Here is a 26984-nt window from a genome sequence, read left to right on the forward strand (position 1 = left end):
TAAGGGTATATAATACCTCTATGCTTGGATGAAACATTCAAACAAAGCGGAAATAAGCCGATCGGCGTAACACAAGGCAAGGTCAATCGCAATTTCAAACTATAGAACATATCATCAACATGCAACTAGGTATATATATATTTGTCTAGATAACCACCCATCCTGCCATGTCATCCACAATAATGTTGTTAGGCTTTATATTTCTCGTATTTCCTGGTCCGTGGATTTTTGTCAACTGAACTGAATTAAAATAAGTCGTGACTTCGATATCGACGTATATTTAAAGAATGAGAAACCATACATCGTGCCGATATCCTATCATAAACTCATCTGCAAAATGTAGATGCCCAAGCAGTTGCAGTCTATGAAAATATATCCGTTCTTTTTTTTTTGACAGTGTAAATGCATGCTATGACAATATGTTATACATACACAGTACTTAAATACCTTGATTACTAAAAAACACAAACTTGGCAGTTCATTTCTGGTGCGATTCGGGAGACCACCAAATTCCTCGAAACCAATCTCTTGAAACACATTTTCAAGAAAAGCCCACCGCTGAAACAAATTTTCTACATGGTTTAAACATGGCTTTTATCTTTTCAACTTTGTTTCTTAATTGTATTCAAAGACTACTAGTTTTTGAATACGAACAACGGAATCAACTTAAGGCAGGCCTTGTGCTAACACACATTTACATCGTATACTATCTCTCAATCATTGCATTTCAATACAACTTTATATATATGGATGCACAGAGTTGATTACTTTCCGATATAAATCAGTGCATATTCTTACCTATTTTGCATAATAATTAGTCAATAATTAGTCAATCGCTATTGTCAATGACGTTGAACAATTTATGAAAAATTTCTTAATTTTGATATGCAAAAAATAGGTCATCTTTAAATACATTTATCATGTGTATTATTTAGGTTTCTTTAACAGTTTTCAAATTTTACCATTGCGAGGTATTTATTGTATAATAATATGTAACGCTTTGATAAACAAATGATTTATACATATAACACATAGGATGTTGCATGCCTTTGAATTTTAAGTAATCTAAGAATGTATTTAACATATGCTGTATACGTTGTCCTGAAACCCATATAGACCATGGCACTTTAATGCCCTTTTCCCCAGCAAACATAGTATGTAAAAAATTTTCAACCGATTTTAAATAAATACTTCAACAATGTCTTTCTCACGTTGAACCAATCATCTGAGTACAATGTAATTGTTTTGATCTTTATGATGAGATATACAGACCATTAGCATTCTTTGTAATCATTTTAGTATTTATTTGTTATGTCATTTCATATAATTCTAATTTAAACTGAGTCTATTTGGCAACACAATAATGTGTCCCTTTGATTTTACATTGTTTTTTTCAAATAATGTTACGGTTGAATTTGTGAATACATGAAAGAATTTCATGAGTACCCGGTTAAACTGAGACTACTTGATTGACTTCCACAATATGTTTGTATGTACCTGGTGCTCAGAGCTCTTTTGAACGATTTCCATAACATTTGCTACTGAAGTGTATTACACAAATTTACACATGGGCTCGTGCATGTTACGCGTAGTTTGGGTGTCAAAATTGTGATAATTTATATTTTTGTCAGTTATCTGCCATTCCTTGACCAATTTTCATGTTTGGAAACGAGTACGCAGCATGTTAGACATGTAAATAGATAAATTTCCCATAATATTCTGTTCAAATTTTGTTATTTCTGGTCACAAAAATAGGATGAAAATGTTTTCCTTTCAGTTGTACATCAATAACCCATGTCATTCGTCCCAATAACAACTTGTAGCTAGGATTACCGACATTTTGTGGCACTGTTATAAAAACTAAATCCACTTTGATAGAAACAGTTAACATGGATACTGCTTAAAATAAAATGACACTTTTTGAATTTTCTTTGTTTTTTGAGAATATACAAGACATAAAAACACCTCGCTATAAAATTCCACTCATCTTGCAGACATTACTGTCAAGACCAGAACTTACTGTATATATAAACAACTCCTTACTGTTTTTGTATTTACTTTGCAGTCAGAGATTGTAGTTTGACAAATGGTATTTATAACTTTCCCAAAACGTAACCAAATAAACGGACGATGTAGTGTATTTTCCCTTACCATATACCATACTAACTACACATTTGGGATAAACATGACTCTACTACAATGTAAATGTCGATACCAAGCAGCATATTTCTGAAGAGTATAAGTTTCAATCTCTTACACACCATGTTTTCAAAATGATGATTGATGTACCACGTAACTTGGTTCGATTTCGCTGATCTTTGAACACCCTGTAAAAAACAATTTTGGTGGAAATGTATGTACCAGAAGTATCAGGCACAAACCATATAACATAACATCTGCAACACACAAGCAAATACATAACAATACAGTCAGACAGTCGTGACATGGTTGTGTTATTAGCAGACCTGAACTCGTATTGAGTGCAATTTTATTATATTTCACAAGTATGTGAGCTTACCTGACAGTGCCATAGTTCTCATGAGCTCGTCTTTCAGTATTTGAAGAACCTGCTTAACACCATCTTCACCCTTCGATGGGAAGAATTGTACAATCCAATTGTAAGTTTGTATTTAGCTGATTTCTCAATTAATTTGGCTTGTTAAATTCTAAACTGTAATTCCGATAAAATTTGCAAATTAAGCTTATGTTATGCATTATTTCTCAAAGTGTTGTGTGTCTCGATGATTCATTCATTTCTCTGTATATACATTTTCCTCTTAGCTTACATGACCCATGACTTGTTAATGCATATGAACAGAGAGAATGTTTATCACACCCATTGTGTGCGCGATAATTATATACATTTTGTTTTCGGGAACGCTGTTCTGGAGTGATTTTTATCGACTGAATGCAACCGAACTTTACACTATAATATGCATTATATAAAACATTGCTTTACAATTGGATGACTCATTGCAGTTCTCATTATTTCACCAATCATATAATTCAACCACGAATGTACAGTGTCTCATCATCGGTCAATAATTCAATGTATCACTTACTGCATACTTAAGTCCATATATGATTGGTCTACCAATGAATACAGCCCTGGCTCCCATTGCTAATGCCTTGAATACATCAGTGCCTGTGCGTACGCCCCCATCCACATAAACCTCAATTCTGCCACGCACAGCAGCTATGATATGCGGTAACATTTCAATCTAGTGGGTAATAATATACGGATATAAAACAATGTTGGCATATATTTTATGAAAGATATTGATAATAAGGTGTCATTCTGGACATTGTCACCCACAAACATGTGATGTTACACATTGTTGATATTTTTGGGGTATTCATCTGGCGGTGAATAATTGAGTTTAATGATTGGGCGATCGATGTGCATAATTGAATGTCAATAACAACAATTGGTGCATAGAGAATACTAATGTGATACTTGTCATTATAGCATGGTTCGTAATTGAATAATGTGCACTACAATAGACCATCGAATAAGCATATACGAATTGCTAGCATGTCCTAATTTTTGCACACACCGTTGCTGGAACTGTATCTAATTGTCGTCCTCCATGATTTGATACAATGATAGCATCTACTTTGTGTTCCACGGCAAGAAGTGCATCTTCTGGGCTGAGAATCCCTTTCAGTACTATCGGTAGTTTGGTAACTGATCTCATCCATGCAATGAATTCCCAGGTTAATGTAGGGTCTGCTAAACTGCATGGACTTCTACCTGATCTCACCTGAATGAGTAGTAAAACATATAAATGTACTTCACTATAAACACTATTGAAGTATATACTATTGTACTTACGTCATCAAATGAGTATTGAATACACTCCTTGAGAATAGTATCTGGAGTGTAATGTGACAGTTATTTTAATCAACTGAATTAGGGTTTTACAAAGTGGTCACGAGTTACAAATATTTGTCGATTATAGCTTTAAATAAACCATAGACAGAAATGAGATGGTCATGAAACTGTGATGTTTTGATGCTACATATCACCATTTCTACAGGCATGGATAACTACAGATCATTGTTTGTTATCAATAGGAGTAAAACAAAAAGATAGTAAAATAATCATAATGAATGAGATAATAACTGCAATAAAATGTTCATGGAGTTGTATTGTTAAAATCAAGTTTTTTTCTCACACACACATAACACGTGGTGATGAGATATTTCAAATCGATTCAATTATACTTTTTAAAAATATGTTATTCTAATCTACAGCATGTGCCAAAGAAGCCAGATATTACACAACTAAAGACGATAAATCCAAGCAACCAGGTACAATCGTATTTGACCACATATATTTCCGAATAATTCATAAATACGCCATCAATAATCTGCAAAATTAACATTCTTGTGTATTTTCATTGAAAATAAAACAATGTTATAGTCTTATATGATTTGTTCTCTTTGATGTCTAGTTATAAATTATTTTTATTTTCCTTATAAAATATAAAACATCCTGTATCATAAATATATTCAGACATTTTCAATGAATAATAAGCTAGTTGCAAATAACTTGAAAATGATACGCCTATTATAGCAGCTCTAACTGCAGACTGAATGCCTGGTGTGAAACCAAAAATGGAGAATGTTAAACGAACTATTGAGAAAACAGTGGCACACAGAAAGAAAGTAAGAAAGGCAAGAAAGGCAAGGAACCACACGTTTGCGTAAATCGAACCCATGGCGCGAATTAGAATTAGAAAGTTGATCGCTGTATTGCGTCCATCTTCTTTCTAGTGTCTATGAATATACGATATGGTAATTATTCTTACCTTAAATCCTTGTGGTAAATGTACAGCTTCTATATTTGGTGGAAACGTAAACCTAGGCCCTCTTCTATTCCCTTTTACCGAAGAATCAACAGTCACTACCAAAGATTTGAATCCAGCCGTTTCAGCTCTTCTTATCAGGTTTACAGTGAACTCCCTACATTCCCAGATGTACAACTGAAACCATTTCAAAGAGTCATGGTAGAGAGAAGCTACTTTTTCCAGGGAAGTCGTCGTCAAATTGCTGAGTACCATACAAGTACCCATCGCATTAGCAGCTATACAAGTATATATAATAAATGATCTCTTGACACGGAACACATAAATTAACATACAATGCATGTATTACATGTAAACATATTGATTCATCTATTAACGCGTGATTAAATATTGCAATGATGCAATAAATGTAATTAATACTTTATCTGTTTAATTCTTTTAAAAGATTCCTCTCATTAGTAAATAGCGCCCTCACTCAACAATATTTAGAATGAGTGGTTGGTCAAAAGTTTGATGAGTCAGGTGCATATATTGGCTAAGCTTGTTGTACATAGATGCAAATGAGTATAGGAACCATTAATGCTGTAGGGTGTACTGGGAGGGGTGGAGGATTTCATGTTTGTAATGACTGGTTGTAATGTGGTATCTCGTTGTTTTCAAGATGCAGCCTGATATTTGTTGCTTTCTTGGTTGTTCAATTGTGGCTAAAATTTGTGTGGTGGGTGGGAGATGTTTTTATTGTTTGTTGAGTCATTGTTTAAACACCCTGCAGCTTGAAATGGTATGGTCCAAATCCAAATTCGATATGGTGGTGTTGAATATCTGTGCGATATGGCAGTGTCATCTAAAAACCACGCATCAAAATGATTTCTGTTTATTTATTTACTGTTGTAGATCATGAGAACTAGCCATTGAATATGATGTCGGGAATAAATGGTATTCTGAACAAGCTTTATTAATTATTGCTGGCAATATTCCAATATGAATTGGGAGCAAACTGTGACACCAAATCTAGTCGTTGTATTGTTATTCTTCTAAAATATTTTTTTCAAATGTCTTGAAACAGATTCAAATATAAGGATATGGATTGTAAAATATTATGATTATATAGTGTCCAACACATTAATTTGTAAATGGTAAATTTATTTTAAAGAATTCAGTGATAATATTATAAAACAAAATAAACTAAATAGAAATATTATGTGTATTTTTGTATGTGGAAACTTGGCTGGCCCACTCAAAGAAGTGAGTTCATTTGTTTTAAATTTTTCTATTTGTGAAAAAAATAGTATTTTATAGACTGCAAGCAATAAAACTCACAGTGCAAGGATAGTTCACCAACATGTCTATTCTCTTGCTTGAGTGTGAACGTACATGGTTTAGTGACTGCTTCTTATGTTTTTAAATTTTAGAATTTCTTTTATTTGGGAAGGTTCTTCTATAAAAATAGAACAGATGTATATATATATAATTGATTGCACAATTGCATGTATTGTGGAAGCGAGAATCATCTAACGTGTCACACATAATCTGTCAATGGATGACAATTCTTGTTTATCATTTTACTGTGAATTGCTTTCAAAATAATTGATAACATTATCTTTTACCGTTGGCTGTGTCCAGTTCTCCGCCAGGCGACACGAGTTTATGGAAAGCACTTGGTGCGATGCACACTGGAAAATCCAAATGTTGACCAAGAATAGATGTTGAGAGGTCTACATTGGAAACATCCTTTAAGATTCTTGGTAGTATTTTTAACCTTTGAGAGAAGACAATTAATAAAGTAGTTGTAATGCACTATTATGAATACATCTATGTAACATCTCTATAAATCTGTCTAAATCGAAATGACAGGTAGAATTCAAACTGATAATTAGTAATAATGAACTAGTTCAACGTCATCCAATCAGCATGCTCTTCGTTTTGAATGAGAGATCATTTGCGGTTGCTATGTCATTTTAAGGCTTGTGCGCAAATTATGGGCGTGGAGAGTGTGAAACTCTCGAGCCAGTCATTATTAAATATTTGAATTTTAATGAAACAGATGATAACTAAAAATTGTAATACATATGTTTGTAAACTAAGTAACAGTTTTCTGACTTTCACTATACTAGTAATCAGTATTATTGAAGCACATCGTTCAACTAAACTGTTGCACACAACCATTTGCGGATTCATCACATTTGCAACGCCTAGCAGCTGCATTCACATCCTGCATTGACCTCATTTGCATCATTCATCAATACAATTCGCGTTTATGCTTGGTTAATGTGTAATGTTAAGCACCATTTGTGACGTAATACTAATTGTTTGCATGATTAATAATACGCAGGGTCACCAAGTGCTTTCATTATGCATAAAGTGTGTTATTTGGATGCAGTTAAAAATCTTGGTCATATTTCCCAGAATCTTCGAGTTTTTAAAGACATTATTTTCATTATGCAGCGTTTCTGTACAGTTATGGCTAGGAAAAGTTTCCTTAAATTATATGACATCAACAATGAATTGCGTCGAACTCCAAACCCGGTCTGGTAACTACACAGAATGCTACTACATAACTATCAGCGAGAGTTCGCCAGTAACTGGAGCCGTAAGTAGTTCTGTGTCTGTGCCCTGGGTATCAAGTGATACTCAAGCAACAACAAATGATAGCGACAATAATAGTATTCACCGAGAGATGGCAAAATATGACAAACTTCCCAGGGTTTTGGTCATGAGACAACAGTCGCAACCGAAAAACTCGATTTGGAATATTGTCATACTATGTACACAATATTGTATATGTGTTATCAGCTGTCTTTTGCTATCTCCAATGAGGCATCCGATTCATGGTCGATTGTTGATTTATAGGTGAATTAAAATCCGAAAAAATTAAACAATGGCATACGTGTAGTAAAATTTTAACTCTCAGCAAATTTCTAGCAGCCTTCGGGTATTATAAAACTATCATCTGTGAGGTTTATCCTGATAGGAAGGAGCAGGGAGCTGTAATGAGACAGCTCCCTGGAAGGAGGAACTCGATTTGTATACTATTATTGACGGTTGTAAACTATCCTATGATTACCATGTTCGTTTTGTAAAGAAAGCAATTTTTGTACATTGTGCAGCAGCCAAACATTGCAATATTCACTGACGCCTCTTCCACGTTGGGTTTTGGGTGGTTATTTTCAAGTTGCAAGTAATCCATTGATTAGACCGTCAGATTTATTGTTTTAAATCTATGTGGGGATGCAACTAAATATTCAGGAAAGAACTTTCGCTTTCGCTTTCGCTTTATTTATACCTGACAGTCTTGCAGAGTGCTTCCCCTTTATTCGCAATAAATATGTCCATGAGTGTCAAACCCCCCATTTATCGCGCTCGAATCACATGTTGTTTTAGCACACAAACATTGAGTAACACACAGACTGCCTCGGCCCAAAAATGTTCTTTCCAACTCAGGCCTTACAGTTAGATGACGGCCTTACAGTTAAATGGCAATTTATATACCCAGGGAAGGAGCTCTATGTTCTTCATGTATTTAGGTGTTCCTATGCAGTGGATTCATCAACACAAAAACGACAATTTCGACCAGATTTTGTTAGCGATTACCTCAATATTACCCCCAACAGATTCTTTGGCTGTGAAAGAATGGTATTTTTTCCTAATTTGTATAAATCTGAAAAAAAGCGTTTCACAACTTTGTTTAGTTTCATGCCGTATTCAAAATGGCGGCATTCATATAGTAAATATTACTTGTGTGCCAACTGACTGTGTCTCGGCCATAACCTCATAACCATGGGCGATCATAGAAATTGTAATTTGTAGAGACTTCACAGGCAAGTTGAAATCTAATCATATTATAATCAAAGACATACATCGAACCATTATTGCCACGTTCACTCCTCTTCAGTTGATAGCTATTTGACTCACCTGGAAAATGCAGTTCTATTTTCTTTCAGAGTAATTTCTGCATCGGTACCTTCAATAAAATACCCCAAAAGTTTCTGTTCCATATGGTCTTTCGCATATTTTTCATAGTCGTCAAGGCAAACAAGCGCTTCTTTTGAGGCCATTTTGAATCGTACCACACACCTGGAACAAAATAATATTTGAGATAAGCATATTTATTTAAATTGCGTGAGAACAAATACAATATGTGGATAGTGACATACAAACATGTTTATAACGACTTGCTAGTGACAAATCGATATTTATCGTCACGGTATATATCGAGTATAGATAGAGATATCCATCCTAGAAGTATTCATAATCAATATTTATATCACAATATATACATAAAATTATACGTACTATTTTATTGTTAGATATTGGAGAGCGTTTTATTTGTGATCACCATTTACAGGTCAACAATCCAGTATTGTAACCTCGTTTCCAGTTACTTCCAAAAATAGTATGTTTACAAATGTTAAACGGGTATGAGATTTGCGTCATGAACAATGCGTGGTAATTTCTCTGTGGCTATCTTTCACTACACACTGTATTTGTGTGGACTATTGCCTGTACTCAGGTTGAATAAAAGCTTATCCACATTTTTTTTTCGAATGTATTGTTTGTAAATACAATAAATAATGAATTAACAAGCATACCACCGTTTTTGTGCAGTACGAGTACCCGGCCTGTATTTAGCCGGATTTGTCAAAAAACATATTTATACGACATACGTAGTAAGTTGATTGATTCGTTCTATATTCAAGCTGTATTCAACTACATTAATTAGAAATACATTTCTAGTATTTGAATGCACAAGGACATCCTATGTACTTATTAAATGGTAAAGACAAATATGTGTGATATTTTGCTTGGTACAGTATTATGCAAAAGTGCAATTTTAATGAACATGGGCAGTACAGGAGATATTTTTTTTATTCAACCAGTATTATGGAAAAATGCATTTCTTGAGTATAGAAATACTTTTTGAGGAATTCGACTAGTATCTAGTAAAATTATTGCGAATCATCGTAAATTTATTATGACGAAAAACAAATTGCAAAGGTAAACAGCATCATAATTTACTAACAACTTAAAAAATATGTCAATGTGAATGATAGTTCTAAGTAATAAGTTAATAGTAACTAAGTTAGTTTGATGGAAATTTGATTGTCGTAAACCGGTCTTCTTCGTTTTTTGTTATTTTTTCATCATTTATCTCCTTCTCGGACGAGCGTATACAAAGTAATGGAATAGTGGTGCAAATTGTGAAACTATGTAGTGGAGTAGTGATGCAAGAAGAAAAATGGCAAAGTAATGGAATAACGGTGAAAAGTGGGACACGTTAGTACAAGGTAGTGGAATAGTGGTGCAAAGTGTGAAACTGGAGTGCAAAGTAGTGGAATATTGATACAAAGTGTGCAACTACAGTACAAAAAAGGGCAACAGGGGTGCTTAGTAACTGGAGTGCAAGGTAGTAGTGCAAAATGTGAAAATAGAGTGAAAAAGTGTAATAGAGATGCAAAAAGCAAAACTAGAGTAGAAAGTGGTTAAATAGTTGTGCAAAGTGTGCAACCAAACAGCAATGTAATGGAATAGTGATACAAAGAGCACAACTAGAGTGGAAAGTGGTGGAAAAGTGATGCAAAGTGCGTAACTAGAGTGCAAACTAGTGGAATTGTGGTGCAAAGTGTTAAAAGTAGAGTGCAAAATAGTGGAATAGTGGTGTATAGTGCTAAACTAGTGTGAAATATGGTGGAATAGCGGTGCAAAGTGCGTAACTAGAGTGCAATATAGTGGAATTGTAGTGCAAAGTAGTGGAATAGTTGTGAAAAGTACTAAACTAGTGTAAAAAATGGTTTGTGTTGCAAAGTGTGTAACTAGAGTGCAGAGTAGTGGAATTATGGTGCAAAGTGTTAAAGGTAGAGTGCAAAGTAGTGGAATAGTGGTGCAATGTGTGAAACTCGATTCAAATAGTAGTTGAATAGTTGGACAAAGAGTTAAACGAAGGGTACAAAGTAGTAAAACAGTGGTGCAAAGTGCGTAACTAGAGTGCAAAGTAGTGGAATAGTGGTGAAAAATACGAAACTAGTGTGCATAATGGTGGAATAGTGGTGCTTAGTGTGTAACTGGAGTGCAAGGTAGTGGTGCAAAGTGTGCAACACGTGTGCAAAATGTAACAATAGAGTGAAAAAAGTGGAATAGAGATGCAAAAAGCAAAACTACAGTAGAAAGTGGTTAAATAGTAGTGCAAAGTGTGCAACCGGAGAGCAATGCAGTGGAATGGTGATGCAAGGAGCACAACTAGAGTGCAAAGTAGTGGAATAGTGGTGCAAGGTGCGTAACTGGAGTGCAAGGTAGTGGAATAGTTGTAAAATGTTCGAAACTAGTGTGAAAAATGGTTAAATTGTGGTACAAAGTAGGTAACTAAAGTGAAAAGTAGTGGAATTGTGGTGCAAAGTGTAGAAGGTAGAGTGTAAAGTCGTGGAATAGGGGTGCAAAGTGGGAAACTAGTGTGAAAAAATGGTGGAATAGTGGTGAAAGGTGCGTAACTAGAGTGAAAAATAGTGGTACAAAGTGTTAAAGGTAGCGTCCAAAGAAGAGGAATGGTGGTGACAAGTACGAAACAAGTGTACGAAGTGTGCAAAATGGTGGAATAGTGGTCCAAAGTGTGCAATTAGAGTGCGAATAGTAGTGGAATAGTTGGGCAAAGAGTTAAGCGTAGGGTGCAAAGTAGTGGAATAGTGATGCAAAGTGTGTTACTAAAGCGCAAAGTAGTGGAATAGTGGTGAAAAGTGCGAAACTAGTGTGATAAATGGTGGAATAGTGGTGCAAAGTGCGTAACTAGAGTGTAAAGTAGTGGAATTGTGGTGCAAAGTATTAAAGGTAGAGTGCAAAGTAGTGGAATAGTGGTGCAAAGTATTAAAGGTAGAGTGCAAAGTAGTGGAATAGTGGTGCAATGTGTGAAAGCGGAGTGCAAATTAGTGGAATAGTGGTGCAACGTGCGTAACTAGAGTGCAAGGTAGTTGAATAGTTGTGAAAAGTACGAGACAAGTGTGATAAATGGTGGAATAGTGATGCAAAGTGCGTAACTAGAGTGCAATGTAGTGGAATAGTAGTGAAAAGAGTGAAACTGGAGTGGAATAGTGGTAAAAAGTGTGAAAATAGTGTGTAAAAGGGTGGAATAGTGATGCAAAACGTGACAGAGGAGTACAAAGTAATATAGCAATGGTGCAAAGTGCGAAACTGGCCTGCTAAATAGTAGAATAGTAGTGAAGAGTGCGAAAGCAGAGTGAAAAGCGGTGGAGCAGAGAAGCAAAGTGTAATACCATTGTGCAAAATAAGGGAATAGTGGTGCAAAGTGTGAAAAGTAGAGTGCAAACTAATAGAATAGTGGTGCAAAGAGTGAAACTGGAGAGCAAAGTAGTTGAAAAGTGGTGAAAAGTGCGAAACTAGTGTGCAAAATGTTTGAATAGTGGTGCAAAGTCAGTAACTGGAGTGCGAAGTAGTGGAATAGTAGTGAAAAGAGTGAAAAGTAGAGTGAAAACTAGTGGAATAGTGGTGCAAAGAGTGGAACTGGAGTGCAAATAGTGGAATAGTGGTACAGAGTTTGAAAAGTAGAGTGCAAACTAGTGAAATAGTGTTGAAAAGTGCGAAACTAGTGTGATAAATGGTGGAATAGTGGTGCAAAGTGTTAAAGGTAGAGTGCAAAGTAGTGGAATAGTCGTGCAATGTGTGAAAGCGGAGTGCAAATTAGTGGACTAGTGGTGCAAAGTGCGTAACTAGAGTGCAAAGTAGTTGAATAGTTGTGAAAAGTATGAGACTAGTGTAAAAATGGTGGAATAGTGGTGCAAAGTGTATAATTAGAGTGCAAAGTAGTGGACTAGTGATGCAAAGTGCGTAACTAGAATTCAAAGTAGTGGAATAGTGGTGACAAGTACGAGACTAGTGAGCAAAATAGTGGAATAGTGGTGCAAAGTGTGTAACTGGAGTGGAATAGTTGAGCAAAGAAACGTAGGATGCAAAGTAGTGGAATAGTAATGCAAAGTGTGTTACTAGAGTGTAAAGTAGTGGAATGGTGGTGAAAAGTGCGAAACTAGTGTGAAAATGGTGGAATAGTGGTGCTAGGTTGGTAACTAGAGCGCAAAGTAGTGGAATTGTGTTGCAAAGTGTTAAAGGTAGAGTGCAAAGTAGAGAAATAGTGGTGAAAAGTGTGAAACCGGAGAGCAAAGTAGTGGAATAGTGGTAAAAAGTGCGCAACACGTGTGAAAAATGGTGGAATAGCGGTGCAAAGTGCGTAACTAGAATGCGAAGTAGTGGAATTGTGGTGCAAAGTGTTAAAGGTAGAGAGCAAAGTTGTGAAATCGTGGTGCAAAGTGTAAAACTAGTGTGAAAAGTGGTTAAATAGTGGTGCAACGAGTGAAACTGGAGTGCAAAGTAGTGGAATAGTGATGCAAAATGTGACAGAGGAGTAAAAAGGGGTACAGTAATGGTGCAAAGTGCGAAACTGGACTGCTAAATAGCGGAATAGTAGTGATAAGTGCGAAAGCAGAGTGCAAAGCGGTGGAGCAGAGAAGCAAAGTGTAATACAATTGTAGAGTGCAAACTAGTGTGGAATATGATGGAATAGTGGTGCAAAGTACGTAACTAGAGTGCAAAGTAGTGGAATTGTGGTGCAAAGTGTTCAAGGTTGAGTGCAAAGTAGTGAAATAGTGGTGCAAAGTGTGAAACTTGAGTGCAAAGTAGTGGAATAGTGTCGCAAAGTGTGTTACTAGAGTGCAAAGTAGTGGAATAGTGGTGCAAAGTGCGTAACTAGAGTGTAAAGTAGTGGAATTGTGGTGCAAAGTGTTGAAGGTAGAGTGCAAAGTAGTGGAATAGTCGTGCAATGTGTGAAAGCGGAGTGCAAATTAGTGGACTAGTGGTGCAAAGTGCGTAACTAGAGTGCAAAGTAGTTGAATAGTTGTGAAAAGTACGAGACTAGTGTAAAAATGGTGGAATAGTGGTGCAAAGTGTGTAATTAGAGTGCAAAGTAGTGGACTAGTAATGCAAAGTGCGTAACTAGAATTCAAAGTAGTGAAATAGTGGTGCAAAGTGTGAAACTTGAGTGCAAAGTAGTGGAATAGTGTCGCAAAGTGTGTTACTAGAGTGCAAAGTAGTGGAATAGTGTTGAAAAGTGCGAAACTAGTGTGATAAATGGTGGAATAGTGGTGCAAAGTGCGTAACTAGAGTGTAAAGTAGTGGAATTGTGGTGCAATGTGTGAAAGCGGAGTGCAAATTAGTGGACTAGTGGTGCAAAGTGCGTAACTAGAGTGCAAAGTAGTTGAATAGTTGTGAAAAGTACGAGACTAGTGTAAAAATGGTGGAATAGTGGTGCAAAGTGTGTAATTGGAGTGCAAAGTAGTGGACTAGTAATGCAAAGTGCGTAACTAGAATTCAAAGTAGTGAAATAGTGGTGCAAAGTGTGAAACTTGAGTGCAAAGTAGTGGAATAGTGTCGCAAAGTGTGTTACTAGAGTGCAAAGTAGTGGAATAGTGTTGAAAAGTGCGAAACTAGTGTGATAAATGGTGGAATAGTGGTGCAAAGTGCGTAACTAGAGTGTAAAGTAGTGGAATTGTGGTGCAATGTGTGAAAGCGTAGTGCAAATTAGTGGACTAGTGGTGCAAAGTGCGTAACTAGAGTGCAAAGTAGTTGAATAGTTGTGAAAAGTACGAGACTAGTGTAAAAATGGTGGAATAGTGGTGCAAAGTGTGTAATTGGAGTGCAAAGTAGTGGACTAGTGATGCAAAGTGCGTAACTAGAATTCAAAGTAGTGGAATAGTGGTGACAAGTACGAGACTAGTGAGCAAAATGGTGGAATAGTGGTGCAAAGTGTGTAACTGGAGTGCAAATAGTAGTGGAATAGTTGAGCAAAGTGTGTTACTAGAGTGCAAAGTAGTAGAATAGTGTTGAAAAGTGCGAAACTAGTGTGATAAATGGTGGAATAGTGGTGCAAAGTGCGTAACTAGAGTGTAATGTGGTGGAATTGAGGTGCAAAGTGTTAAAGGTAGAGTCCAAAGTAGTGGAATAGTGGTGCAATGTGTGAAAGCGGAGTGCAAATTAGTGGACTAGTGGTGCAAAGTGCGTAACTAGAGTGCAAAGTAGTTGAATAGTTGCGAAAAGTACGAGACTAGTGTAAAAATGGTGGAATAGTGGTGCAAAGTGTGCAATTAGAGTGCAAAGTAGTGGAATAGTGATGCAAAGTATGTAACTAGAGTTCAAAGTAGTGGAATAATGGTGACAAGTACGAGACTAGTGAGCAAAATGGTGGAATAGTGGTGCAAAGTGTGTAACTGGAGTGGAATAGTTGAGCAAAAAGTTAAACGTAGGGTGCAAAGTAGTGGAATAGTGATGCAAAGTGTGTTACTAGAGTGCAAAGTAGTGGAATGGTGGTGAAAAGTGCGAAACTAGTGTGAAAAATGGTGGAATGGTGGTGCAAAGTGGGTAACAAGAGCGCAAAGTAGTGGAATTGTGTTGCAAAGTGTTAAAGGTAGAGTGCAAAGTAGAGAAATAGTGGTGACAAGTGTGAAACCGGAGAGCAAACTAGAGGAATAGTGGAGCAAAGTGCGTAACTAAAGTGCAAAGTAGTTGAATAGTTGTGAAAAGTACTAGACTAGTGTAAAAATGGTGAAATAGTGGTGCAAAGTGTGTAACTAGAGTGTAAAGTAGTGGAATTGTGGAGCAAAGTGTTAAAGGTAGAATGCAAAGTAGTGGAATAGTGGTGCAAAGTGTGTAGTTAGAGTTCAAAGTAGTGGAATAGTGGTGACAAGTACGAGACTAGTGAGCAAAATGGTGGAATAATGGTGCAAAGTGTGTAACTGGAGTGGAATAGTTGAGCAAAGAGTTAAACATAGGCTGCAAAGTAGTGGAATAGTGATGCAAAGTGTGTTACTAGAGTGTAAAGTAGTGGAATGATGGTGAAAAGCGCAAAACTAGTGTGAAAAATGGTGGAATAGTGGTGCTAGGTGGGTAACTAAGCGCAAAGTAGTGGAATTGTGTTGCAAAGTGTTAAAGGTAGAGTGCAAAGTAGAGAAATAGTGGTGAAAAGTGTGAAACCGGAGAGCAAAGTAGTGAAATAGTGGTGAAAAGTGCGCAACTCGTGTGAAAAATGGTGGAATAGCGGTGCAAAGTGCGTAACTAGAGTGCGAAGTAGTGGAATTGTGGTGCAAAGTGTTAAAGGTAGAGAGCAAAGTTGTGAAATCGTGGTGCAAAGTGCAAAACTAGTGTGAAAAATGGTTGAATAGTGGTGCGCAGTGCGTAACTAGAGTTCAAAGTAGTGGAATAGTGGTGACAAGTACGGGACTAGTGAGCAAAATGGTGGAATAATGGTGCAAAGTGTGTAACTGGAGTGCAAATAGTAGTGGAATAGTTTAGCAAAGTGTGTTATTAGAGTGTGAAGTAGTGGAATAGTGGTGCAAAGTGTGAAATGCAAAGTAGAGGAATAGTGGTGCAAAGTGCGTAACTGGAGTGCAAAGTAGTGGAATAGTGGTGCAAAGTGCGTAACCATAGTGCAAAGTAGTGGAAATACGGTACAAAGTGTTAAAGGTAGAGTGCAAAGTAGTGGAATAATGGTGCAAAGTGTGAAAAGTAGAGTGCAAAGTAGTGGAAGAGTGGTGCAAAGAGTGAAACTGGAGTGCAAAGTAGTGGAATAGTTGTGCAAAGTTTGAAAAGTAGAGTGCAAAGTGGTTGAATAGTGGTGCAACGAGTGAAACTGGAGTGCAAAGTAGTGGAATAGTGATGCAAAATGTGACAGAGGAGTAAAAAGGTGTACAGTAATGGTGCAAAGTGCGAAACTGGACTGCTAAATAGCGGAATAGTAGTGATAAGTGCGAAAGCAGAGTGCAAAGCGGTGGAGCAGAGAAGCGTAATAAGTTTAATACCATTGTAGAGTGCAAACTAGTGTGGAATATGGTGGAATAGTGGTACAAAGTCGTAACTAGAGTGCAAAGTAGTGGAATTGTGGTGCAAAGTGTTCAAGGTTGAGTGCAAAGTAGTGGAATATTGGTGCAAAGTGCGTAACAAGAGAGTAAAGTAGTGGAAAAATAGTGAAAAGTACGAAACTAGTGTGCAGAATGGAAGAATAGTGGTGCGAAGTGCGTAACTAAAGTGCAAAGTAGTGCAATAGTGGTGCAAAGTGTGTAATTGGAGTGGAAAGTAGTGGAATAGTGATGCAAAGTGTGTAACTAGAGTGTAAAGTAGTGGAATTGTGGTGCAACGTGTTAAAGGTAGAATGCAAAGTGGTGGAATAGTGGTGCAAAGTGTGTAATTAGAGTGCAAAGTCGTGGAATAGTGATGCAAAGTGCGTAAATAGAGTTCAAAGTAGTGGAATAGTGGTGACAAGTACGAGACTAGTGAGCAAAATGGTGGGATAGTGGTGCAAAGTGTGTAACTGGAGTGGAATAGTTAAGCAAAGAAACGTAGGATGCAAAGTAGTGGAATAGTGATGCAAAGTGTGTTACTGGAGTGTAAAGTAGTGGAATGGTGGTGAGAAGTGCGAAACTAGTGTGAAAATGGTGGAATAGTGGTGCTAGGTTGGTAACTAGAGCGCAAAGTAGTGGAATTGTGTTGCAAAGTGTTAAAGGTAGAGTGCAAAGTAGAGAAATAGTGGTGAAAAGTGTGAAACCGGAGAGCAAAGTAGTGGAATAGTTGTGCAAAGTTTGAAAAGTAGAGTGCAAACTAGTGGAATAGTGGTGCAAAGAGTTAACTGGAGAGCAAAGTCGTGGAATAGTGGTGCAAAGTGAGAAACTTGTGTGCAAAATGGTGGAATAGTGGTGCAAAGTGTGTAACCAGAGTGAAAAAAAGTAGTGGAATAGTGATGTAAAGTGCGTAACCAGAGTGCAAAGTAGTAGATTAGTGATGCAAAGTACGTAACCAGAGTGCAAATAGTCGAATAGTGGTGCAAAGTATAAAAGGTTAGTACAAACTAGTGGAATAGCGATTCGAAGTGTGTAATTAGAGTGCAAAATGTAGTGGAATAGTTGGGCAAAACGTTAAACGAAGGGTGCAAAGTAGTGGAATAGTGATGCAAAGTGTGTTACTTGTGTGAACAATGGTAGAATAGTGGTGGCAAGTGCGTAACTAGAGTGCAACGTAGTAGAATTGAGGTGAAAAGTGTTAAAGGTAGAGTGCAAAGTAGTGGAATAGTGGTGCAAAGTGTGAAAGCGGAGTGCAAATTAGTGGAATAGCGGTGCAAAGTGCGTAACTAAAGTGCAAAGTAGTGGAATAGTGGTGCAAAGTGTGTTATTAGAGTGCAAAGTAGTGGAATAGTGATGCAAAGTGCGAAACGAGAGTGCAAAGTAATGGAATAGTGGTGAAAAGTACGAGACTAGTGAGTAAAATGGTGGAATAGTGGTGCAAAGTGCGTAACTCGAGCACAAAGTAGTGGAATTGTGTTGTAAAGTGTTAAAAGTAGTGCAATAGTGGTGCAAAGTGTGAAACCGGAGTGCAAAGTAGTGGAATGAATAGTGGTGCAAAGTGTGTAATTAGAGTGCAAGGTAGTGGAATAGTGATGTAAAGTGCGTGCAAAGTTCTAGCTAGAGTGCAAAGTAATGGAATAGTGGTGCAAAGTGTGAAACTGGAGAGCAAAGTAGTGGAATTGTGGAAATGGAAAGTGGTGGAAAAGTTATGCAAAGTGCGTAACTAGAGTGCAAAGTACTGGAATAGTGGTGAAAAGTGTGAAACTAGTGTGTAAAAGGGTGGAATAGTGATGCAAAGTGTGAAAATAGAGAAAAGGCGAAGAAAGTGGGTGCAAAAGGTGAAAGAAGATTACAAAGTGGTCGAGTAATGATACAAAGTGCGAAACCGAACTGCTAAATAGTTGAATAGTAGTGAAACGTGCGAAAGCAATGCAAAGCGTTGGAGCAGACGAGCAAAGTGTGATACTATTGTGCAAAATAGTGAGATAGTGGTGCAAAGTGTGAAAAGTAGAGTGCAAACTGGTGGAATAGGAGTGCAAAGAGTGAAACTGGATAGCAAAGTAGTGGAATAGTGGTGAAAAGTGCGAAAGTAGTGTGCAAATTGTTGGAATACTGGTGCAAAGTGAGTAACTGGAGTGCAAATAGTAGAATAGTGGTGTAAAGTGTGAAAAGTAGAGTGCAAACTAGTGGAATAGTTGTAAAAGTGCGAAACTAGTGTGGGAAAACGTTTGAGTAGTGGTGCAAAGTGCGTAAGGCAGAGTGAAAATAGTGGAATAGCGGAATAGTGGTGCAAAGAGTTAACTGGAGAGCAAAGTACTGGAATATTTATGCAAAGAGTTAGACGTAGAGTGCAAAGTCGTTGAATAGTGGTGCAACAAATGAAACTAGTGTGGAAATGGTGGAATAGTGGTGCAAAGTGAGTGTATAACTGGAGTGCAAGGTAGTGGTGCAAAGTGTGAAACACGTGTGCAAAATGTGAAAATAGAGTGAAAAAAGTGGAATAGAGATTTAAAGAGCAAAACTAGAGTGCAAAATGGTGGAATAGTGGTGCAAATTGCAAAACAGGAGTCCAAAATATTGGAATAGCAGTGAAAAGTGCGAAAGCAGAGTGCAAAGCAGTGGAACAGACGAGCAAAGTGTGATGCTATTGTGCAAAATATTGAGATAATGGAGCAAAGTGAGAAAATTAGAGTTTGCAAACTGGTGGAACAGTAGTGCAAAGAGTGAAACTGGATAGCAAATTGGTGGAATAGTGGTAAAAAGTGCGAAACTAGTGTTCAAATTGTTGGAATAGTGGTGCAAAGTGTAACAAGTAGAGTGCAAACTAGTGGAATAGTTGTAAAAGTGCGAAACTAGTGTGGGAAAACGTTTGAATAGTGGTGCAAAGTGCGTAAGGCAGAGTGCAAAGTAGTGAAATAGTGGTGCAAAGTGTGAAACTGGAGAGCAAAGTAGTGGAATAATGGTGACAAATGCGAAACTTGTGGGAAAAATGACTGAATAGTGGTGCAAAGTGAGTAACTAGAGTGTAAAGTAGTGGAATAGTTATGCAAAGAGTTAAACGTAGAGTGCAAAGTAGTTGAATAGTGGTGCAACAAGTGAAAGCTAGTGTGGAAAATGGTGGAATGGTGGAATAATGGTGCAAAGTGCGTAACTAGAGTGCAAAGTAGTGGAATTGTGGTGCAAAGTGTTAAAGGGAGAGTGCAAAGTAGTAAAATCGTGGTGCAAAGTGCGAAACTAGTGTGAAAAATGGTTGAATGGTGGTGTAAAGTGTGAAACTGGAGTGCAAAGTAGTGGAGTAGTGGTGAAAAGTGCAAAACTGGCGTGAGCAATGGTGGAATAGTGGTGCAAAGTGCGTATCTAGAGTGCAAAGTAGTGGAATAGTGTTGCAAACTCCGTAACTAGAGTGCAAAGTAGTGGAATAGTGGTGCAAAGTGCGTAACAAGAGTGCAAAGTAGTGGAATAGTTGTTAAAAGTACGAAACTAGTGTGAAAAATGGTGGAATATCAGTGCAAAGTGCGTAACTAGAGTACAAAGTAGTGGAATTGTGGTGCAAAGTGTTAAAGGTAGAGTGCAAAGTAGTAAAATCGTGGTGCTAAGTGCGAAACTAGTGTGAAAATGGTTGAATAGTGGTGTAAAGTGTGAAACTAGAGTGCAAAGTAGTGGAGTAGTGGTGAAAAGTGCAAAACTGGTGTGAGCAATGGTGGAATAGTGGTGCAAAGTGCGTAACTAGAGTGCAAAGTAGTGGAATAGTTGTGCAAAGTATTAAAGGTAGAGTGCAAACTAGTGTGTAAAAGGGGAGGATAGTGATGCAAAGTGTGAAAATAGAAAAAAGAAGGGGAAAGGTGGTGCAAAAGGTGAAAGAAGATTACAAAGTGGTGGAGTAATGATGCAAAGTGCGAAACTGGACTGCTAAATACTTGAAGAGTAGTGAAAAATGCGAAAGCAGAATGCAAAGCTGTGGAGCAGGGAAGCATAGTGTGATACTAGTGTGCAAAATAGTAGAGTGCAAACTGGTGGAATAGTGGTGCAAAGAATGATACTGGAGAGCAAAGTAGTGGAATAGTGGTGAAAAGTGCGAAACTAGTGTGCAAAATGGTGGAATAGTGGTGCAAAGTGCGAAACTAGAGTGCAAAATAGTGGAATAGTGGTGCAAAGTGCGAAAGTAGAGTTCAAATTGGTAGGATATTGGTGCAGTATGTGAAATTAGAGTGGAAGAAAGTTGAGTAGAGATGCAAAGTGCAAAACAGAACTGCTAAGTAGTAGAATAGTGGTGCAAAGTGTGAAACTAGAGAGCACTGTTGTGAAATAGTGGTGAAAATTGCGTAATTAGTGTGCAAAATGGGACATTAATAGTGCAAGGTGTAAAGTGTAAAACTAGAGTGCAGAGTAGATGAATGGTGGTGCAAAGAGTGAAACTGAGGTGCAAAGTAGTGGAATAGTGGAGCAAAGTGTAAGACAAGAGTGCAAAGTAGTAGTCAAAAGTGCGAAACTAGTGTGAAAATGGTGGAATAATGGTGCAAAGTGCGTAACTAGAGTGCAAACTAGTGGAATAGTGATGAAAAGTGTGAAATTCGCGTGCAAATGGAGAAATAGTTGTGCAAAGTGCAAATGTAAAGTTCAAATTGGTAGGATATTGGTGCAGTGTGTGAAATTAGAGTGCAAGGAAGTGGAATACAAAGGCAAAGTGCAAAACAGGTGTGCTAGAATAGAATAGTAGAATAGTGGTGCAAAGTGTGAAACTAGAGAGCACTGTTGTGGAATAGTGGTGAAAAGTGCGTAACTAGTGTGCAAAGTGGTAGAATATTGGTGCATAGTGGGACATTAATAGTGCAAGGTAGTGGAATAGTGGTGTAAAATGTAAAACTAGAGTGCAAAGTGGTTGAATAATGGTGCAAAGTGCGGAAGTATAGTGCAAAGATGTGGAGTAGAGAAACAAAAGGCGAAAATAGAGTGCAAAATGGTGGAGTGGTGGTGCAAAGTGCGTAACTAGAGTGCAAATTTGTGGGATTGTGGTGCAAAATGCGATATGGAATGTAAAATTGTGGACTATTGATGCAAAATGCAAAACTAGAGTGCAAAATAGTAGACTAGTGATGCAAAGTGCGTAACTAGAGTGCAACGTCTAAAAGTCTAGTGGATATTTGTGGAATAGTGGTGCAAAGTACGGCAGTAGAGTGCAAAGCTGTGAAGAAGAGAAGCAAAGTGTGATGCTAGAATGCAAAATGGTGGAGTATTAGTGCAAAATGCGAAACAAGAGTGTAGATTGGTGGATTATAATGTTGCATAATGTATGAAACTTTAGTGCAAGGTAGTGGAATAGTGGTAAAAAGTGCGAAACCAGAGTGCTAAGTGTACATATATAGTGGAAAAAAGTGGAATAGTTGTGCAAAGTGCGAAACCAGAGTGCAATGTGTGAAGACAGAGTGGAAATTGTGGAATAGTTGTACCAGGCGGTGGAGTAGAGGAGTAAAGCGTGATAATAGAGTACAGAATGGTGGAGTAGTGGTGCAAAATGCGACACTAGACTGCAAAATGATTGAATAGCAATGCAAAGTGCGAAACAAGAGAGTAAAATGGTGAAATATAGTGGTGCAAAGTGCGTAACTAGAATGCAATGTCTAAAAATCTAATGGATAATTGTGGAATAGTGGTGCAGAGTAAAATGGTAAAAGCACCACACAATATGATGAATGCATCACACAACAAGCTAAATGCACTACATAATATGATAAATGCGCTACATAAAATGGTAAATGCACTACTTAATATGATAAATACACCTCACAAGATAAATGCACCACATAATATGATAAATGCAACACACAACAAAATAAATGCACCACATAACATGATAAATGCACTACACAACATGATATTTGCACCACATAATATGATAAATGCACTACACAACATGTTAAATGCACCAAATAATATGGTAAATGCGCCACATAACATGATAAATGCACCACATAATATGGTAAATACACTACATAAATTAGTAAATGCACCACATAACATGATTAATGCACTGCATAACATGACAAATTCATTACACAAGGTGATAAATGCGCTAAATAATAAGGTAAATGTACCACATAACTTGATAAATGCAGTACATAACATGATAAATGCAGTACATAACATGATAAATGGACTACATAACATGATAAATGCACTACACAATATCGTAAATGCACCACTTAACATGATAAATGCACTATATAACATACTAAATGCACTGCACAACAAGGTGAATGCACTGCATAATATGGTAAATGCACCACACAACATGATAAATGCACCACGCAACATGATAAATGCACCACATAATATGGTAAATGTGCTACATAACATGATAAATGCTCCACATAATATGATAAATGCACTACATAATATGATAAATACACTCCATAATATGGTAAATGCACCACATAATATGATAAATGCACCACATAATATGATAAATGCACCACATAATATAATAAATGCACCACATAACATTATAAATGCACTACATAACATGACAAATGCACTACACAATATGATAAATGCAATAAATAGTATGGTAAATACAGTACATAAATTATTAAATGTTCCTCATACCATGATAAATGTGCTATATAACAAGGTAAAAGCACCACATAATATGACGAATGCACCACACAACAAGCTAAATGCACCACATAATATGATAAATGCACTACATAAAATGGTAAATGTACTACATAATATGATAAATACACCTTACAAGATAAATACACAACATACTATAGTAAATGCACTGCACAAGATAAATACACTGCATAATATGATAAATAAACTACATAATATGATAAAAACACCACATAATATGGTAAATGCGATACATAACATGATAAATGCGCTTCATAACATGGTAAATGGACCACATAACATGATAAATGCACTATATAACATGCTAAATGCACTACATAACATGATAAATGCACTACATAATATGGTAAATGCACCACTTAACATGATAAATGCACTATATAATATGGTAAATGCGACACATAATATGATATATACACCACACAACATGATAAATACACCACGCAACATAATAAATGCACCACATAATATGATAAATGCGCTACACAACATGATAAATGCACCACATAATATGATAAAACACCACATAATATGGTAAATGCGATACATAACATGATAAATGCGCTTCATAACATGGTAAATGGACCACATAACATGATAAATGCACTATATAACATGCTAAATGCACTACATAACATGATAAATGCACTACATAATATGGTAAATGCACCACTTAACATGATAAATGCACTATATAATATGGTAAATGCGACACATAATATGATAAATACACCACACAACATGATAAATGCACTACGCAACATAATAAATGCAACACATAATATGGTAAATGCGCTACACAACATGATAAATGCACCACATAATATGATAAAAACACCACATAATATGGTAAATGCGATACATAACATGATAAATGCGCTTCATAACATGTAAATGGACCACATAACATGATAAATGCACTATATAACATGCTAAATGCACTACATAACATGATAAATGCACTACGTAATATGGTAAATGCGACACATAATATGATAAATACACCACACAACATGATAAATGCACCACGCAACATAATAAATGCACCACATAATATGGTAAATGCGCTACACAACATGATAAATGCACCACATAATATGATAAACGCACTACATAATATGGTAAATGCACCACATAATATGATAAATGCACCACACAACATGATGAAAGCACCACATAATATGGTAAATGCGCTACATAACATGATAAATACGCTACATAACATGATAAATGCACGACATAATATGATGCATGCATCACACAACAAGCTAAATGCACCACATAATATGATAAATGCGCTACATAAAATGATAAATGCACTACATAATATGATAAATACACCTCACAAGATAAATGCACCACATAATATGATAAATGCACTGCACAACAAGGTAAATGCACTGCATAATATTGTAAATGCACTACATAACATGATAAATACACTACATAACATGGTAAATGGACCACATAACATGATAAATACACTACATAACATGATAAATGCACTACACAACATGGTAATTGCACTATATAATATGGTAAATGCACTACATAACATGGTAAATGCATTACATAATATGGTAAATGCACGGCATAACATGATAAATGCACTACATAACATGGTAAATGCAGCACTTAACATAGTAAATACGCGACATAATATGATGAATGCATCACACAACAAGCTAAATGCACTACATAATATGATAAATTCAGTACATAACATGATAAATACACTACATAACATGATAAATGCACTACACAACATGGTAATTGCACTATATAATATGGTAAATGCACTACATAACATGGTAAATGCACTACATAATATGGTAAATGCACGGCATAACATGATAAATGCACTACATAACATGGTAAATGCACCACTTAATATGGTAAATGCGCGACATAATATGATGAATGCATCACACAACAAGCTAAATGCACTACATAAAATGATAAATGCGCCACATAATATGATAAATGCACTGCACAACAAGGTAAATGCACTGCATAATATTGTAAATGTACCACATAGCCTGATAAATGCACAACATAATATGGTAAATGCACCACTTAACATGATAAATGCACTATATAATATGGTAAATACATTATATAATATGGTAAATGCACTACGTAATATAGTAAATGCACTGCATAATATGGTAAATGCACCACATAATATGATAAATGCACCACACAACATGATGAAAGCACCACATAATATGGTAAATGCGCTACATAACATGATAAATGCGCTACATAACATGATAAATGCACGACATAATATGATGCATGCATCACACAACAAGCTAAATGCACCACATAATATGATAAATGCGCTACATAAAATGATAAATGCACTACATAATATGATAAATACACCTCACAAGATAAATGCACCACATAATATGATAAATGCACTGCACAACAAGGTAAATGCACTGCATAATATTGTAAATGTACCACATAACATGATAAATGGACTACACAACATGGTAATTGCACTATATAATATGGTAAATGCACTACATAACATGGTAAATGCACTACATAATATGGTAAATGCACGGCATAACATGATAAATGCACTACATAACATGGTAAATGCACCACTTAACATGGTAAATACGCGACATAATATGATGAATGCATCACACAACAAGCTAAATGCACTACATAATATGATAAATGCACCACATAATATGATAAATGCACTACACAACATGGTAAATGCACTGCATAATATTGTAAATGTACCACATAGCCTGATAAATGCAGTACATAACATGATAAATACACTACATAACATGATAAATGCACTACACAACATGGTAAATGCACTACATAATATGGTAAATGCACGGCATAACATGATAAATGCACTACATAACATGGTAAATGCACCACTTAATATGGTAAATGCGCGACATAATATGATGAATGCATCACACAACAAGCTAAATGCACTACATAAAATGATAAATGCGCCACATAATATGATAAATGCACTGCACAACAAGGTAAATGCACTGCATAATATTGTAAATGTACCACATAGCCTGATAAATGCACTACATAATATGGTAAATGCACCACTTAACATGATAAATGCACTATATAATATGGTAAATACATTATATAATATGGTAAATGCACTACATAATATAGTAAATGCACTACATAATATTGTAAATGCACCACATAACATGATAAATGCATTATATAACATGCTAAATGCACTACATAACATGATAAATGCACTACATAATATGGTGAATGCACTACATAATATGGCAAACACACTACATAATATGGTAAATGGACCACATAACATGATAAATGCACTATATAACGTGCTAAATGCACTACATAATATGGTAAATGCACCACTTAACATTATAAATGCACTATATAACATGCTAAATGCACTTCATAACATGATAAATGCACTACATAATATGGTAAATGAACTACATAATATGGCAAACACACTACATAATATGGTAAATGGACCACATAACATGATAAATGCACTATATAACATACTAAATACACTGCACAACAAGGTAAATGCACTGCATAACATGGTAAATGCACCACACAACATGATAAATGGACCACACAACATGACAATTGCACCACATAATATGAT

General features: G+C 36.3%; 1 protein-coding gene across 2 annotated transcripts; it reads right to left on the reverse strand.

The window, feature by feature from the left end:
* Window positions 1-472: 472 nt before the first annotated feature.
* Window positions 473-9163, reverse strand: LOC100368522 (2-Hydroxyacid oxidase 1-like). 2 transcript variants are annotated; one of them, XM_078009177.2, is made up of 9 exons: window positions 9105-9163; window positions 8724-8885; window positions 6419-6570; window positions 4815-5089; window positions 3558-3764; window positions 3063-3221; window positions 2519-2588; window positions 2262-2327; window positions 473-558 (listed from the first exon to the last, which is right to left on the reverse strand). In XM_078009177.2, exons 2-8 carry the CDS (start codon window positions 8864-8866, stop codon window positions 2269-2271), a joined length of 1065 nt encoding a protein of 354 aa, XP_077865303.1. In that variant the 5' UTR covers window positions 8867-8885; window positions 9105-9163; the 3' UTR covers window positions 473-558; window positions 2262-2268. The 2 variants fall into 2 exon arrangements, with proteins under 2 accessions (XP_077865303.1, XP_085360407.1); XM_085504281.1 differs by lacking the exon at window positions 473-558 and having other exon boundaries at window positions 2040-2327.
* Window positions 9164-26984: the final 17821 nt, after the last annotated feature.

This window comes from Saccoglossus kowalevskii, chromosome 10 (genome assembly GCF_978046115.1).
Source record: "Saccoglossus kowalevskii chromosome 10, keSacKowa6.1, whole genome shotgun sequence".
In the NCBI taxonomy this organism is placed as follows: Eukaryota; Metazoa; Hemichordata; class Enteropneusta; family Harrimaniidae; genus Saccoglossus; species Saccoglossus kowalevskii.

Coding starts and splice junctions, on each gene's coding strand:
- LOC100368522 (XM_078009177.2), bottom strand. CDS start 8,866: ATGGCCTCAAAAGAAGCGCTTGTTTGCCTTGACGACTATGAAAAATAT. Junction 5,090..6,418: donor AGAACTGGACACAGCCAACG/GTAAAAGATAAT, acceptor ATACTTGTATAG/CTGCTAATGCGATGGGTACT. Junction 2,328..2,518: donor GAGAACTATGGCACTGTCAG/GTAAGCTCACAT, acceptor TGTTTTTTACAG/GGTGTTCAAAGATCAGCGAA.